The sequence below is a fragment of the Engraulis encrasicolus genome, chromosome 14 (assembly GCF_034702125.1).
Source record: "Engraulis encrasicolus isolate BLACKSEA-1 chromosome 14, IST_EnEncr_1.0, whole genome shotgun sequence".
Classification (NCBI taxonomy): domain Eukaryota; kingdom Metazoa; phylum Chordata; class Actinopteri; order Clupeiformes; family Engraulidae; genus Engraulis; species Engraulis encrasicolus.
The window spans coordinates 9,004,199-9,021,649 of record NC_085870.1 but is presented as its reverse complement, the minus strand read 5'-3'; the positions used below and the strand labels follow the sequence as shown (position 1 = coordinate 9,021,649).

General features: G+C 43.6%; 1 protein-coding gene across 1 annotated transcript in view; it reads right to left on the bottom strand.

Moving 5' to 3' along the window:
* Nucleotides 1–31: 31 nt before the first annotated feature.
* Nucleotides 32–17,451, bottom strand: part of dctn2 (dynactin 2 (p50)) — a 31,287-nt gene continuing 13,867 nt past the window's right edge. Inside the window, exons 7-14 of the mRNA XM_063214882.1 lie at nt 12,730–12,886; nt 11,523–11,588; nt 10,983–11,018; nt 10,631–10,708; nt 8,406–8,477; nt 7,821–7,923; nt 7,192–7,283; nt 32–1,150 (exon numbers count right to left, since the gene is read on the bottom strand). Of these exons, the coding sequence (XP_063070952.1) occupies nt 1,064–1,150; nt 7,192–7,283; nt 7,821–7,923; nt 8,406–8,477; nt 10,631–10,708; nt 10,983–11,018; nt 11,523–11,588; nt 12,730–12,886 (691 nt within the window). The 3' untranslated portion in view covers nt 32–1,063. The remainder of the gene's footprint in view (nt 1,151–7,191; nt 7,284–7,820; nt 7,924–8,405; nt 8,478–10,630; nt 10,709–10,982; nt 11,019–11,522; nt 11,589–12,729; nt 12,887–17,451) is intronic.

Sequence of the window (17,451 nt, the reverse complement as noted above, 5' to 3'; positions counted from 1 at the left end):
ATTTGGGGGAAAAAAACAAGCAATAGAGAAGTGGGTTAAAGCATGTGTTTTTATTTCTTTCTTTCTCCAACATCAATGATTTTACAATACAGTCCATAGTAGGCAATAACAAAGCAGACTGGAGTTTGTCTTGTAGCATGTGGTTTTCAGTAATAACAATATAATAACAATTACAAGCAACTGAGCAGAAAACAAAAAGTTAAGGTATGCAGGCATAGTATGTACAAGTAGTTCCTGTCCCCAAAATCACCTCCTGCCAAAACACAGAAAATGGATCCTCCGCACTCAACAGTCCAGTGGAGTTCATTCACCTGAATCACCTGAAATGATAACCCCTGTTCTTTCTGCACCATTTTGAAAGTGACCCCATAACTTAACAAGGACAGAGTGGCAAATATTCTGAAGTCTTTCTTCCCCCCACGAATGCGGTCATTCCTTTACACATACAAAAATTGACATGGCCACCTGAAATCAGTCAACTTATTTATTATTTATTTTTACTTATTTAATTCATTCATTCTGAAAGGGCGCTAAAGACGTGACTACCTGCTGCATGGTGTGATGGAATCACTCCTTTTATTAAAATAAACGAAACGGAGATCCAAGGACATTTGTCATTAGTTGCCAACCGTGTGGGGTGAAGTGGAAGGTACTGTAGTTGGAAGATTAAATACTTGTTGCCGGGGAGAGGTAAATTACCCTAATGGTACAGTTCCTTAGACATCAGACTATCTTGCAGGTCTGACGGAGGGAGTAGCAGGCATACATGAAGCTACTGTAGTGTGTGCTGTATGTGTGTGATTTGGTCACAATCCCTCCCCTTCCCTGTCCCAGTTGGGAATCCAACATAGGAACATTCTGCATCGCAAAAAAAAAGAAGAAAAAAAAAAGGCCCAAGTGAAGAGAGAGAGGGAGATTGTGAAAAAGAAGAAGAGAGGGCTTTAAAAAATGTCAAGACGCTGGCAGCCATTTTTTTCCTTCTTTTCTTTTTTTTTTTTCAATTTGCACCCCTCCTTGCGTCCTTCTCTCTTTCCAGTAAAAAATAAAAGCCTAATTACTCTACTTATTTGGAGACCTTCTTCATCCTCTGGTCTAAAGCAGAAAAGTTCTCCTCCACTGACTTCAGGTTGTCCTTCATGGTCTCTTGCACCTGCGAGAGATGTGGACAGAGAGAGAGAGAGAGAGAGAGAAAAGGAAGGGAAGAGAGAGGTGGGAGGAGGAGATAAGGGTAAGAACAGTGGAAGAAAAAGGGGGGGGGGGGGTTGATGTCAGGAGAGCTTGACAGGTTTCCCGTAGCTGAAGGAGGAGAGCCCATGTGGAGCCCATACAACTGCAGTGCAGTATGCCACTCTCGCAGGCATTTTTAAGCGGGCTTGCGGAGCAAGAGCAGAGCTCTTGCAGAGCAAGGCCCGTTTATAGTAATCTCTAAGTCCTGTTTATTTATTAAGCGGGCTTGCGGAGCAAGGACCATGCAGAGCATGGCCCTTGCAGAGCAAGGCCCGTTTATAGTAATCTCTAAGTCCTGTTTAGTTATTATTATTGGTCTTGTGCAGGGCAGCAGTAAAATAGAAAATGGATCTCCCCCTAGGCCTTTCGAGATAGAGACACCGTTCAAACACTAAAACGACCGGCTCGGCTTGGAGATCGCGTATATTAATAGGCTTTTCCGTGTCTCTTGTCGTTTTCCCGTTTTTGGCGATTTTGTGAAAGCTTGGGTCCCCATTGGAAACAGTGGTGGAACCTCCATGAACCAAGGTTCCGCCACTCTAGAGATTAGAGTGTAGGAGGCTTTTTCGGTCATAAAACATCAACACTTTCACCTAGAAGTTTAGTTGGAAGATGTTGTTAGCGAGCTCTATGGGATGTCTCCAAATTGTGAAAGTTTCATCTCCCAACTCCCAATACTTTTTAAATGGCAGGTTTGTAAAAAAAACAGACCTGGCTCTATGGAGAATCCCAGTCTTTGGAAAAGTGCATTTTTCAATAGATCAGCGCATGTCCCACACGGAGGTCCATTTAATGCCTGAAAAATTTAACCTATAAACTTCATTCAAAGACTGTTAGAGAGATCACAAGCATGACTCCGATCTGTGAAAAGGACACGTGCCAACTCCTTTAGTTTTTTTACAACGATGTTGTAAAGACAAAAAACTCATTCTCATTTTCTCCCTGTTAAAGGCTCAATACTAACTGTCTTTCAGTCAATCACAACAGGTGCAGCCAGTGAAGGATTCCATTTCAACTGTCACTGTCTCAAGATTCCATTCTTAACGAGCAGGTGCGAGCAAGCATTCTAGAAGTCCATTGTTTAGCTCTGCAATGCAATGTAATATAGTCTTGCTGGACTATGCATGACAATTAGCTGCTTGGCTTAGTGGTAATGCATGCTGCTGCATCAGAGATATGGAGGTTGAGGGTTCGAAACCCACACGAAGCAATGTTGATTTTCTAAATTATATCATATGCAGCGTTCCTTGGCCGACTTAAAATGCCATACATGTATATCATTTAGTATGGATGGCAAATGTGCTGAATTACAGATATTGAGATTGGGGGTTCGAAACCCAGTCAAAGCCATGTTGATTTTCAAAATTACATCATATGCAGTGTTCCTTGGCCAACTTAAAGTGCCATGTATGTCATTTAGTATGCATGGCAAATGTGCTGGATTACAGATATGGAGGTTGGGGGTTCGAATCCCAGTCAAAGCCATGTTGATTTTCAAAAGTATATCATATGCAGTGTTCCTTGGCCAACTTAAAATGCCATGTATGTCATTTAGTATTAATGGCAAACTGTGCTGAATTAGGGATATGGGGGTTGGAGGTTCGAACCCCAGTCGAAGCCATGTTGATTTTCAAAATGATATCATATGCAGTGTTCCTTAGCCAACTTCAAATATCATGTATTGTATGTCATATTAATATCAATGGCAAAGGGGTTGGATTACAGATATGGAGGTTGTAAATTGTGAGTTCTAATCCCGCTCGAAGCCATGTTGATTTTCAAAATTATATCATATGCAGTGTTCCTTAGCCAACTTAAAATACCATCTATGTCATTTAGTATATCCCCAAACGCAGAGCTACAACACTTTCAAGATGGCTGAATCCAAGATGGCTGAATTGTTTGGCCCATAACTTCTGACTGGGTGGATGGAGTTTTTTCCAAGATTTCTTTTAGCTTTGTTTTCTCAATAGTACTTTGTTTCATCTCTGCCCCAAAAGGCAAGCCCGCTTCCAGCATTTTCTGTGAGAATGCATTTTGGTTATTATTGGTTCTCTGTACAGGGACAGTAAAAATAGAAAATGGATCTCCTCCTAGGCCTTTCGAGATAGAGACACCGTTCAAACACTAAAACGACCGGCTCGGCTTGGAGATCGCGTCTCGTTATAGGCTTCTCCGTGTCTCTTGTCGTTTTCCCGTTTTTGGCGATTTTGTGAAAGCCTGGGCCCCCATTCAAAACCATGGTGGAANCTTCATGAACGACAGTTCCGCCACTCTAGAGATTAGAGTGTAGGAGGCTTTTTCGGTCATAAAACATCAACACTTTCACCTAGAAGTTTAGTTGACGCGTTGTTAGCGAGCTCTATGGGATGTCTCCAAATTGTCAAAGTTTCATCTCCCAACTCCCAATACTTTTTAAATGGCAGGTTTGTAAAAAAAAACAGGCCTGGCTCTATGGAGAATCCCAGTCTTTCGAAAAGGGCATTTTTCAAGAGATCAGCGCATGTCCCACACGGAGGTCCATTTGTGCCTGAAAAATTTAACCTATAAAACTTCATTCCAAAGACTGTTAGAGAGATCACAAGCATGACTCCGATCTGTGAAAAGGACACGTGCCAACTCCTTTTAGTTTTTTTACAACGATGTTGTAAAGACAAAAAACTCATTCTCATTTTCTCCCCAGTTTAGAGGTCAATACTAACTGTCTTTCAGTCAATCACAACAGGTGCAGCCAGTGAAGTGTTCCATTTCAACTGTCACTGTCTCAAGATTCTATTCTTAACGAGCAGGTGCGAGGAACCATGCTATTGTTCAGCTCTGCATTGCAATGTAATATAGTCTTGCTGGACTGAGCCTACAGCTAGCTGCTTGGCTTAGTGGTAATGCATGCTGCTGGGTTAGAGATATGGAGGTTGAGGGTTCAAAGCCCACCCGAAGCCGTGTTGATTTTCAAAATTATATCATATGCACTGTTCCTTGGCCAACTTAAAATGCCATGCTTGTCATTTATTATCAATGGCAAATGTGCTGGATTAGAGATATGGGGGTTGGAGGTTCGAACCCCAGTCGAAGCCATGTTGATTTTCAAAATTATATCATATGCAGCGTTCCTTGGCCGACTTAAAATGCCATGTATATCATTTAGTATGGATGGCAAATGTGCTGAATTACAGATATTGAGGTTGGGGGTTCGAAACCCAGTCAAAGCCATGTTGATTTTCAAAATTATATCATATGCAGTGTTCCTTGGCCAACTTAAAATGCCATGTATGTCATTTAGTATGAATGGCAAATGTGCTGAATTAGGGATATGGGGGTTGGAGGTTCGAACCCCAGTCGAAGCCATGTTGATTTTCTAAATTATATCATATGCAGTGTTCCTTAGCCAACTTCAAATATCATGTATTGTATGTCATTTAATATCAATGGCAAAGGGGTTGGATTACAGATATGGAGGTTGTGAGTTCTAATCCCGCTCGAAGCCATGTTGATTTTCAAAATTATATCATATGCAGTGTTCCTTAGCCAACTTAAAATACCATGTATGTCATTTAGTATATCCCCAAAACGCAGAGCTACAACACTTTCAAGATGGCTGAATCCAAGATGGCTGAATTGTTTGGCCCATAACTTCTGACTGGGTGGATGGAGTTTTTCCAAGATTTCTTTTAGCTTTGTTTTCTCAACAGTGTTGGGAATAACGGCGTTTAAATAAACGGCGTTACTAACGCCGTTACATTTTTCAGTAACGGGTAATCTAACTAATTATTCTTACTGTCAGTATAACGCCGTTACAATTTCATACACTCCGTTACTGCACGTTACTGTTTTAGGGTAGCCTATGCGTCGTCACCGTGCGTTCTATTACCAAAACCTCTCCATACGGTCATATGGCCACGTTCGCCGCTGCCATCCACCCAGTAGAAGTCAGAAAGAGGGACAGAATGAGTGTGTGTGTGTGTGTGTGTGCTGCTTGGTGAACAGTGTTTGTCTGATCCCAGGATTGTTGCGTTTGCGTCCGGATAGGTGGCTACCTGCTGCGTCACCGGGGGCTGAATGGAGGGAGCGCAAGCTAACATTACCAGAACCACTCTCACCCCTAATTCCTCCACCAATAGGACTACCTGTATGGACACTACGACTGCATTCGCCACTACCACCGACTCACTTGAGATAGGATAAAGTCACCGAGTGAGTTTAAATGTGTGTGTGTGCTTAGAGAACATCCTTGCTTCGCATGTCGGCATCACCACAGCCCTCCTAAGAGTATCTGTGGCATCACTGCCTTCGGAAGTTTCGCCGCGGTAAACAAAGAGTGCTCGTCCGATCATTATCCTCATCGTGAGATAAAAACGGTCCTTCAGAGTCAGAATATGTAAATAACATGCTCAGAACTTCATCATGATTCAACTTCTCACTAACCACGATGAAATAGCTCGCTGATAGTTCGCTGATAACAACACAAACTCAACTCGCACGCTTCGAGACAAAGACGCAAAGTGGCTACTTCCGCATTTTGTGGTCGCGTCACAGGTCGCGTCTTTTACTGCTTCACGACTCTGTGAACTACAAAATGACGTCATCGTAGTCTTGTTTGAAAGGGTAGCATTTAGTAATAATTAAAATGTAAATACTACATTTAGTAGTGATTTAAATGGGATTTAACATGCACATTTTCAGTTGAATTTAAATAAGCCTATTAAAATGTGTTATTTTCTTTTATAAATATATGTATATATTTTTTGTCCATCCAGTGGCTTTGGTTTATTATGTTGCAATAAATTGTTGTTTGTAACGTCACCTGTCTTTACCGTCCTTCTCTATGTGGTTTATGAAACATGGTCGGGGGGCGAGTAACGCAATAGTTACTTTTACTGGTAACTAGTTACTTTGATACCGGAGTAACTCAGGAAGTAACTCAGTTACTTTTTTGGAGAAGTAACTAGTAACTAGTAACTAGTTACTTTTTCAAAGTAACTTGCCCAACACTGTTTCTCAATAGTACTTTGTTTCATCTCTGCCCCCAAAGGCAAGCCCGCTTCCAGCATTTTCTGTGAGAATGCATTTCTAGTTTNATTTGCATTTCCTTACAGACCGGCCCATTTTTTAGAGGGGGCTGGACGAAAATAGGATTGCCAACTGTCTGCCAACTGACACCTCTTTCTTGCAGAAGGTCTGGGATCCCTCCCACAGAAAATTTATTTCTTAGATGTAATTTATATTGTGTCCCGTTTCAGCACAATACGGAACAACGCTTTTGTTTCTAAATAGAGGACGATTCCGTATTATTCAAGGGCGGGTTGGGCAACCCTACACGGAAATGCCCGGGCCTTGTTTTGGTCCCCGTCCAGACGTGCTCAGGCCCCCAGACTACGCTGCAGGGCCAGCAGCTCCGTATGGGGCTTTTTAAAAACACCACACTACACCACTGCTTCAGTCCAGTGGAGCGTGCAGCACAGCCACAGCTCTAACGAACACCCAGCTAAACAAGCTGCATGGTTTTTTTTTACACGGCTGCTGTACAAGGGGCTCAGTGACAGGAACATGTTTCAATTATGCTAATCACATACATCACACATAACCACCACTTCCCCAAATACACAGCAATGCATTTCAAATGTGCATATTAAGCGTGAAAGTAGGGCTGGGTAGTTGAACATGATCAAATTGAGCATTGCAACTGTTGATCAACAGTCATGCATCACATAACTAATCATGGTGTACCATATCTGTTCTTGGCATTATACGTTTTGAAAACACATTCTTTATAATACATTATGTGAACTCATCAAAAGGATGCAGTGGGGATGGGGATGCAGTTTTGGTTGTATTGCCCAGACCTACCTCAATGCAGGCATGTGTATATACATGTGTGTTTTACAATGTGTGGGTGCATTTCAAATGTGTATTTCATGCTCAAACGTATGTGTGTGTGTGTGCGTGCGTGCGTGCGTGCATGCGTACCTGTGTTAGCAGTGTGCTGTTGTCCTTCAAGGAGTTGTTGATCATCTGTTGTGTAGTGTCCAGATGGGTAAGCAGCTGGCCAAACTGCATGGCTGAAAGATGGTGGAAAACAGTACACACATTTACAAATCACTGACAAACACACTATCTTTTTTTTTTTAAAATGTTTTTTTTGTGTTTGAATGTATTATTCAAAACTGTCCCAAGATCAAGCTCCTTTAATAGATTTTAATGGGTCAATAAAGCCTAAAGATGTGTCCGGTAGATTGAAAGCAACGGCACCTCAAAGAACAATTAAGAGAAGGAAAGAGTGGGAAGAGAGGTTTAAGGAGATGCAGATGAATTCATTAAATAACACACACTGAGACAATAGAAGGGAAATGTTGAGAAAAGAGAGGCAGCAAATGGAGAGTAAGAGATAGCCAGAATCAGAGAGAGAGAGATAGAGAGAGAGAGAGGCAGAGGCAGAGAGAGAAACAAACAAAACAAGAGATTGAGAAAGACAGAATAAGTCAGTGTACAAGTTGGCACTGCCATTCTATGCCCAGAGAGAGACAGACAGAGAAAGAGAGAGAAAAGAAAGAGAGAGAGAGATGAGTCGGGGGTGAAGGAGAGGAGAGAAGAGGCACCTTGCTCGTGCAGCTCCTTGACGGCGATGAGCCTCTGCACCACCTGAGGGAGGGAGGTGGCCATGGCATCCCACTTCTGCACCACGTCGTACAGCTGGGCTACCTGCAGCACAGGGGAGCGGACACACAACACACGGCTCAACCACGCTGAACGCTCACCTCTACTTCACTGGACTAGCACTCACAATACACTCCCTTTACCTCAGCGTGTGTGTGTGTGTGTGTGTGTGTGTGTGTGTGTGTGTGTGTGTGTGTGTGTGTGTGTGTGTGTGTGTGTGTGTGTGTGTGTGTGTGTGTGTGTGTGTGTGTGTGTGTGTGTGTGTGTGTGTGTGTGTGTGTGTGTGTGTGGACACACACAGGGCTCAACCAGGCTGAACGCTCGCCTCTACTTTACTCTACTGCTGTACTGGACAACTCCACTCAGCTGACTGGAATGGCGCCGCACCCACAATACACTCCCTTTGCTTCAGTGTGTGTGTGTGTGTGTGTGTGTGTGTGTGTGTGTGTGTGTGTGTGTGTGTGTGTGCGTGTGTATGTTGGAGGTTAGGTGTGTGTGTGTTGGAGGGGAGGTGTGCTTGGTCTTACCTTGTTCTGCGTGTCGGCATCCTCAATGGCCGCCTTGTGCTTGGCAATCTCATTCATCTTCCCCAGCACACTCTGTAGACGGCAGAAATACACACGCGCGCGCGCACGCGCACACACACACACACACACACACACACACACACACACACACACACACACACACACACACACACACACACACACACACACACACACACACACACACACACACACACACACACACACACACACACACACACACACACACACACACACACACACACACACACACCATTGTGTTAGATGGAGACACAAGCATCCACATAGAAGACACAAGCATACGCATAGAAACACAAGCATACACATTTTCTAAGGCACACACACAATCTCCCTTGTCAAGACATCTGGATGTGTACCTACGTCTCACATTGTTAAAGGGACACTGTGCAGGAAATGGTCAAAAAAGGTACTGCAACTATGCTGCTCAATGAAACTGAGTTGCCTATTGCCAAATTTGATCTTTTCATGAAAGTTTACCAAGTAATAAACTAATATTTTCTAGTATGGCCCAAGTACAGTCATTTTTGCAGCTTTAAATGGCTATTTCTGGAAATTCAAAATGGCGGACCATGGAGAAGATCCCCCTTTTCATGTATGAAAAGAGCATTTTTTCCAGTCATAATGAATATTTTGAATTTGATGGTGGTGGTAAATATTCATGAAAAAGGTAACATTAGTAAATGGGTAGCATGGATTCTGGAAATAAACAACTAAAAATCTCACACAGTGTCCCTTTAACAGTGGTGGCAGGCAACTTGCCCCCCCTTCTTTGTGTCTGCCTAAAGTTTTTGTTCTCATCATTCCTATTAGCATTCCTCAGAGATCCCCCTCCACCAGAGTCCTCTACCTCTAGTGTTTCCCAACCTTTTTTGTCTCGCGTACCCCCTAAACCTCTTAGTTGTACCATGAGTACCCCCTAATTCATGTTCTATATCGCTTTCTCTGTCCTGATGTGACTGCTCCATACATTTGTTATAATAATAACGACATCTTTCCCCCTGCAGTGTGCTCGTGTACCCCTAGTGGTACCACGTACCCCTGGTTGGGAAACACTGCTCTAGCTCCACAGGCTGAGATGGGACGCTATACAGCACTGCAGCAGACGTACCGTACACAACCTGGGTGGCAATTCAGCTTTTTTTTGTTTTTTAAAGTGATTCTGCTGCAGGGCATTTAGAAGATTCTGGAGAACTTGAATCAATGCAATGCTTTCATAGGAGCCATCTTTAAGTAGGGTAGAGGGAGAAAAAAAACACATCTTGGTTCTTGTTCTAATGGCGGCGGTAGGAGGGGTTTTTTTTCTTTATGGTAAGTTTTGGGGGCATTTCAGGGGAAGAAATGCTGAAATTGAAATTGATAGTGGTGGATAAGTCAGTGGAATACAGCAATGCTCAAGAAGCCCTACTGTAACATGTATAGTATCAAGACATGGTAATAAAGGGTGTACTGAAGGAGTAGGTACAGCAGTCATATTGCATAGGCCAATCTAATACATTGCATGCCGGTCATATTGGTCTGAATCTGATGTGATGTATATTGATGGCGTTGTTATGGTGTCATGTGACACTACGTTACGTTACGCTACATTACAGTCTGTAAGTTTTCCTGTTGACACATAAAGGGTTGATATTGGAAATTGCAATGATTTATCAATTTAAAAGCAAGTTGAAAAACGCTAAATGCACTCAATTCCCAATTTCAGCCAAAAAACTAAACAAAAGAAGCATTCAACTTCCTGTCCCTTCCTCTAAAGTGCAGGTGAAGTCGTGTGATTGGGCAGCTACCCACACCTCCAAACTTAATTGGTTAAGCTAACCAAGGGAGCGTTGAGATTTGTAAACAAGATAACAGGATTTGGCGTGACCTAGAGCAGTGTTTCCCAACCAGGGGTACGTGTACCACTAGGGGTACGCGAGCACACTGCAGGGGTACTTGGAAAAATGTTACTATCATAAGGAATGTATAGAGCAGTCACATTGGGACAGAGAAACCGATATAGAACATGAATTAGGGGGTACGCGAGACAAAAAAGGTTGGGAAACACTGACCTAGAGAACTCGTCTTTACTGTTTTCCTTAATGGCGTATTTCACATACTACTTCTGGAATCCTGTGACAGTTGAAGGTAATGTGACTAAAACAAGTTGCAGACTTCCACTGTAACAGTGAAGGATACTGATTCTTTACCTGGAGTCTGGCCTCCACCTGATCCAGAGTGGCCGCATCCAGAGCATTGACACGGGCCTGCAGCAGCTCCAGAGTATCCTGAGAGCAGAGAGAGAGAGAGAGAGAGAGAGAGAGAGAGAGAGAGAGAGAGAGAGAGAGAGAGAGAGAGAGAGAGAGAGAGAGAAAGAGAAATAGAGAGAGGGAAAGAGAAAGAGAAAGAGAAAGAGAGATGGAGAGAGAGACAGCAAGATAGAGAGATGGAAAGAGAGAGACACACACACACACACAAAAGATGAGAACACAAACCACACCCACAGAGAGCTGATATATTCTTGCAGAGATGTACAGTGTGCATGTAGCAAAGCCCACTCACCATCAGACTGCCTCCTCCTACTGCACTGAGAGGACCCTGGAAGAAGGAGGATGAGAGAGGGAGGATATAATCTCAGAAGATGCCAGAGAGGACCAGAGATTTGTCACGGCAAGCACTTTAGATTTCAGGCATTTCAACACTTTTTTATCAAATGTGTGACTTAACTTACATTTATATTCACCCTTGCGTATGATCTTTACACCTCTCTTATGCTTATATCTAGTACTTTTATCTATCATTTTCTGTTTAAAATTCTGTTTTAATCATATTGAACTTGTGTGTGTGTGTGTGTGTGTGTGTGTGTGTGTGTGTGTGTGTGTGTGTGTGTGTGTGTGTGTGTGTGTGTGTGTGTGTGTGTGTGAGTGTTTGTGCACAATTATGTATGTTTTTTTTCTGTAAAGTGGCTTTGAGTACCAAGAAAAGCGCTGTATAAAACCGATCTATTATTATTATTATTATTATTATTATTAACTGCCTCTGTAAAAAAACACAATATAAAAGCCTGCTTCTACAGGATATAGAGGCAATATATAAGTGTACCTGTTTGTCAGAGCCGGAGCCCACTGCTGTCTCCAGCTCCGCCAGCCTCTTCTCCAGTTCCGCCATCTGCAGAGGGAAGGCGAGCAGAGACACAACATGACGCCACAAAACAAGTCCCGCTGACTTTCAAGAGTGCAACAGCCCCACACAGCAACACCAACATTGAGTTTGTTTGCATGTATGTGGAAAATTGCTTTAATGATGCCATGCATGTTTGTCTCAGGTATAAAGTGTGTGTTTGCCCCTATTAAACAATAAAGACTCTCTACCGGTATCTGAATGTATGTTGTTGTTAGATTCTAAGATGGGATTTTGAGTGTGATGGCAGTGATGATTTAAGTGTGAGTGTAGTGTATGTGTCTAATGTTGCTCCATTGATGACCCAGTTTTTATAACCGCTTTGTGTGTCGGAAGTGAGGAGAATTTGGAGTGTGTGTGGGTTTGGCCGTAATTTAGACTTGGCCTTTGAGGGTATGTTGTGGGTATTTTGCCGCTGAGAGAGGGAAGGTAGGTGTGTGTGTGTGTGTGTGTGTGTGTGTGTGTGTGTGTGTGTGTGTGTGTGTGTGTGTGTGTGTGTGTGTGTGTGTGTGTGTGTAGCCCTTAAAGGGACACTGTGTGAGATTTTTAGTTGTTCATTTGCAGAATTCATGCTGCTCATTCACTAGGGTTACCTTTTTCATGAATACTTATCACCAGCATCAAATTCTAAGTATTCATTATGACTGGAAAAATTGCACTTTTCATACATGAAAAGGGGGATCTTCTCCATGGTCCGCCATTTTGAATTTCCAAAAATAGCCATTTTTAGCTGCAAAAATGACTGTACTTGGACCATACTAGAAAATATTTGTTTAATACTTAGTAAACTTTCATGTAAAGATCAAATTTAGCAATAGGCAGCCCAATTTCAATAAGCAGCATAGTTGCAGTACCTTTTTTGACCATTTCCTGCACAGTGTCCCTTTAAGATCTATCAACATGTCAAATACTTTATCCAACCTTATCCAAAATATTTGGATCTTGTACCCTGTTGCTTGTCTCTTGGATCCAAATAAAAGTAATCGTGTGTGTGTGTGTGTGTGTGTGTGTGTGTGTGTGTGTGTGTGTGTGTGTGTGTGTGTGTGTGTGTGTGTGTGTGTGTGTGTGTGTGTGTGTGTGTGTGTGTGTGTGTGTGTGTGTGTGTGTGTGTGTTTTCCGGGTCACTGACCTTGGCGGCCTCACAGAACTTCTCCTGCTCCGGCCGGCTGTGCAGCTCGTACAGCACCACCCCATCTGGACCCTTGGCCCCCGCCCCCGCCCCCTTGCCCTCGCCCGACGACGGCCCACGACTGGCCCGCGCCGCCTCCAGCTGAGTCAACAACCGCCTGGAGACACAGAGAGAGAGAGAGAGAGAGAGAGAGAGAGAGAGACAGACAGACAGACAGACAGACAGACAGACAGACAGACAGACAGACAGACAGACAGAGAAAGACAGAGAGAAAGACAGAGAGAAAGACAGAGAGAAAGACAGAGAAAGACAGAGAAAGACAGGGAATTAAAATTGATGGGTGAGGGAGGGAGGGAGAGAGGGAGGGAAAAACAGAGAGAGAGAGAGATATTTATTAACTCTCTTATTAACATGTTCACTGCTTCTTAACGACAAGTTGGAGATGAGTGAATATAAACACAAGAAGAGACTGAGGAGAGAATGAGCAGCAAGAAAGAGGCATGCCATCATGAAGACGGAGAGGAATAGACAGTACAGGAGGAGAGAGGAAGCGGAGAGAGAGAAAATTGGAGGAAACGGGAAAAGAAAGAGACAGACAGCAATCAGACAGAGCCAGAGAGACAGAGAGTGTGGAGATTGATAAGTCAGCACGGAGACAGAAGTAGGCCATGAGTAAGCACAAAGAGAATAGAGAGATCAAAGAGGAGAAGGGGAGAGAGAGAGAGAGAGAACGAGAGAGAGAGAGGGAGATAGAGAGAGAGAGAGAGAGAGAGAGAAATGAGTGAATGAGAGGAAGGGGGAAGGAGAGAGAGAGGGAAAGATGGAGATAAAGGAATGTAAAAGAGTTAAGAGAAAATTAAATGAGGGACTCAGTGAAAGAGGGGTGCAAGAGAGAGAGAGACTATGAGAGAGAGAGAGAGAGAGAGCAAGAGGAAGAGATGAGAGGAATCACCACAAGTTATCGATGAGGATGAGAAGGCAAAAATGGTATCCAAGATAAATCATACCACATGCAAACTATGCAAGTCTGGAGTGCGTTTCTGGAAAGTGTCTTTGCTAGCTAGGTTAGCAACTTACTTGGTAACAATGCAATTTCCCTTTGATAACCTACTAAGTTGCTAACTGTGACTTTCCATTTAACGTCACTCATTCTCCTAGTCTCCTAAGGCTCTTTCCTATATGCGGACTCCCGTCCTCTGCCCTTGCTTGTTGTGACTTTGCATTTCGCCGACACCCTACCTCCGTGGAGAAAACAATAAAGTTTCCCCGCCGTCAGCCTAGCCAACTTTTGGGGGACTATTCTTCATTCACCATCCGGATTGCAAAATGAGAAAAGGACATTAGAATTGCGCTTTTGCGAGATATTGAAATACGTCTCTGTCATCAGTGGCCACGAGCAGGCAAGGCAGGAGTTAGGGTTTTAGAAAGAACCCCTAGTCTCCTACTCTCTTAAGGGGGCATTAGTGGTATCAACAATGATCGATCCAGCGATCCAATCCAATGCGGGGCATGGACGATCCAGAATCGATCTGGCAAGTTCCAGAATCGATCCGGCAATTTTTTTAAGTTTCAATTACTTCCATGTATATTTCGGGAGCAAATGAATGTTAAATTAAATAAAAGCACTTCAAAACACTGATACAGACTGATACAGAAAACAGCCAATAAATTGTTGCTAAGTATCTGACTACTTGTATTGCCTCATCATGACTGATTAAACATTTGCTTTGCTTTCAGTAGAAATGTAATGCATTGCAATGCATTGTACAATTTAATTGGATCGGATCGGATCGAATCGCATAGAATCGAATCGAATCGAATCTCCTCCCGAATCGTGATCGAATCGGATCGTGAGGGCAGTGCCGATCCACACCACTACGGGGCATGGCTGCCATAAGATAGCAAGCTCAGAGCTTTACACCATATGGATTCCGGAAGACACTCCTTATAAACTTTATCTACCTTATCCATCGTCTCTGAGAGGGTATAAACCTCCAGCAGCACTCTGTAGTGTAGTGTGACAAACGCGCCCATTGACAGTAGTCGTAAGCGTGGGCGCTGTGCTGGGCAGGACGGGCTGCACTTGACCGCACTCACTGCACCTCAACACACTTAACCTAGCCATTCATCACCACCACCATGACACTTTTATCCTGTCAACGTCCGACGACGTCCTCACCACCGCCTGGCCCTTCAACTACTCTTCCATTAACTTGGCGCTCTGATTGCTCCTTTTTTTCTCTTCTTTCCATCTTTCCTTCAGTGGTTACACTATACTATGTGATTTTTCCCCCCCGTTTTTTTTTTCATTCATTCTCACTCATTCCTCTCTGCTCACTTGTCTTTTTTCCTTCATTTCATCTACAGTTTGAAGTTCCCATCTCTCTCTTATCTTTGCTTGTTACCGTATCGCTCATGCCTCTCTACTCTCTGGTTCCTCCTCTCCAGTTCTCCATCCATCCAATCCATTTTCCTGATTTCATCCCTCTAGTCTTTCACAGTGGAGTTCTTAATCACCACCCTGCGTGGTCATCCACTCTGCCCTGCCCGATCGCTACCTAATAGATCAAGTTACCCAACTACACAGGTCACATGACTTTGCACTCTCTCCTTCGCTCTCGCTCCCGTCTTTCTCTAGCCCTCTCTCGCTCCCGTCTCTCTCGCTCCCGTCTTTCTCTAGCGCTCTCTCTCTCTCTCTCTCTCTCTCTCTCTCTCTCGTCTCTCTCTCTCTCGTCTCTCTCTCTCTCTCTCTCTCTCTCTCTCTCTCTCTCTCTCTCTCTCTCGTCTCTCTCTCTCTCTCTCTCTCTCGTCTCTCTCTCTCTCTCGCTCCCGTCTCTCTCTCTCTCTCGCTCCCGTCTCTCTTTCTCTCTCTCTCTCCATCTCTCTCTCACCCATCTCTCTCTCTCTCCCGTCTCTCTCCCCCCACCCTCTCTCTCTCTCACCCATCTCTCTCTCTCACCCATCTCTCTCTCTTAGCCATCTCTCTCTCTCGCCCCTCTCTCTCTCTCTCTCTCTGTCTCTCTCTCTCTCTCTCTCTCTCTCCTCTCTCTCTCTCTCTCTCTCTCTCTCTCTCTCTCTCTCTCTCTCTCTCTCTCTCTCTCTCTCTCTCTCTCTCTCTCTCTCTCTCTCTTCCCCCCCCTCAGTTTCCCTTCCTCCTTCCTCTCCTGTTCTATTCTACTCTTTTTCCTCCTACAAAATCTCATCCACAGTTTCACTCCTGTTCCTCCACTCTGATCACAATCACGATTACTAAACAACAATCAACAACTGCATTTTGTGCAGAAGGTTATTTCAAATCACAAAATGAAATATAAACAAGAATGTATATAAAAGGTATGAACAAAAGGAAGAACAAAATAAAACTAAATAGTAATAATTATGTTAAGGCAATAGCATAAAGCTGAGGTGAACCTACAGATTTTCGGCCTGAATACCAGCTCGTCAACATGTTCTGGTTTCAAGGACGCCCCACAGCAGGTCACTATATATTGCCCCCTGTGCATTCACGATAACATCGTCACGAACACGATTTTTAATTGCTGCATCCAAAATCTTGATTTTCAACCCATTTCGATTAATTGTGCAGCCCTACATACCACCACTCACTGTCTGGATTAGCCAGGTTGATATGACCCCACTACCTGAGTCCCAACCCCACAAAACCCCAGCCCCACCTCTATCCTAGCAAACCCACAGGCCATTCCAACTACCCTTAATGCTCACTTGGCAACAGCCCCACAGACCATTCTCATCCACCCAATACCCCCTTAACAGTTCCTGTTATAAATTTCTGGTTGTAGTTTCAGTGACTATTACGTAGAATGTTCCAGTAGTGGAACAATAGCCCCTTTTCGACTAGCCCTGTTAGAACGGAGCTCCGCACTGCTGGGGCGTGGTTTCGTTTTTTTTTTGCATTTACTCCACCCATAAGCACCCATCATCAGCTCAAACAGGGGCGAAACAGGGGTGATTATAGAATCGCCACAGACGTGGTTCTAGGCGTGCGGAGCCTAGTTCCACTAGGCTAGATGTTGCCCTGTGTTAGGATTTACCAGCATGTGCAAACATCTATCCCACCCACGCACTTTTAAAAAATCAACATGGCTTTTCTGTCGGCAAATACCACGGCTAAAATCTACGCTCTACAGTCCAAATCTCAATATCCAATGGCCTACAATTCAAAAGAGTATAGAGTAGGGGTGTCAACAATGATCGATTCGGCGATCCAAATCGATACGGGGCATGGACGATCCAGAATTGATCCGGCAAGTTCAAGAATCGATCCGGCAATTTTTTTAAGTTTCAATTACTTCCATGGATATGTCGGGAGCAAATGAATGTTAAATTAAATAAAAGCACTTCAAAACATTGCAAGACTGATACAGACTGAGACAGATTGATACAGAAAACAGCCAATAAATTGTTGCTCAGTATCTGACAACTTGTATTGCCTCATCATGACTGATTAAACATTTGCTTTGCTTTCAGTAGAAATGTAATGCATTGCAATGCATTGTAGAATTGAGTCGGATCGGATCACATAGAATCGAATCGAATCGAATCGCTACCTCCAGAATCGTGATCGAATCGGATCGTGAGGGCAGTGCCGATCCACACCACTACTATAGAGTAATGACTAACTGGTTTTGATGAGGACTTGCCTGTGTTATTCACCATGGCATGCACCTGGACATGCAGGCAAGAGGAGCGTTACTTTCATTA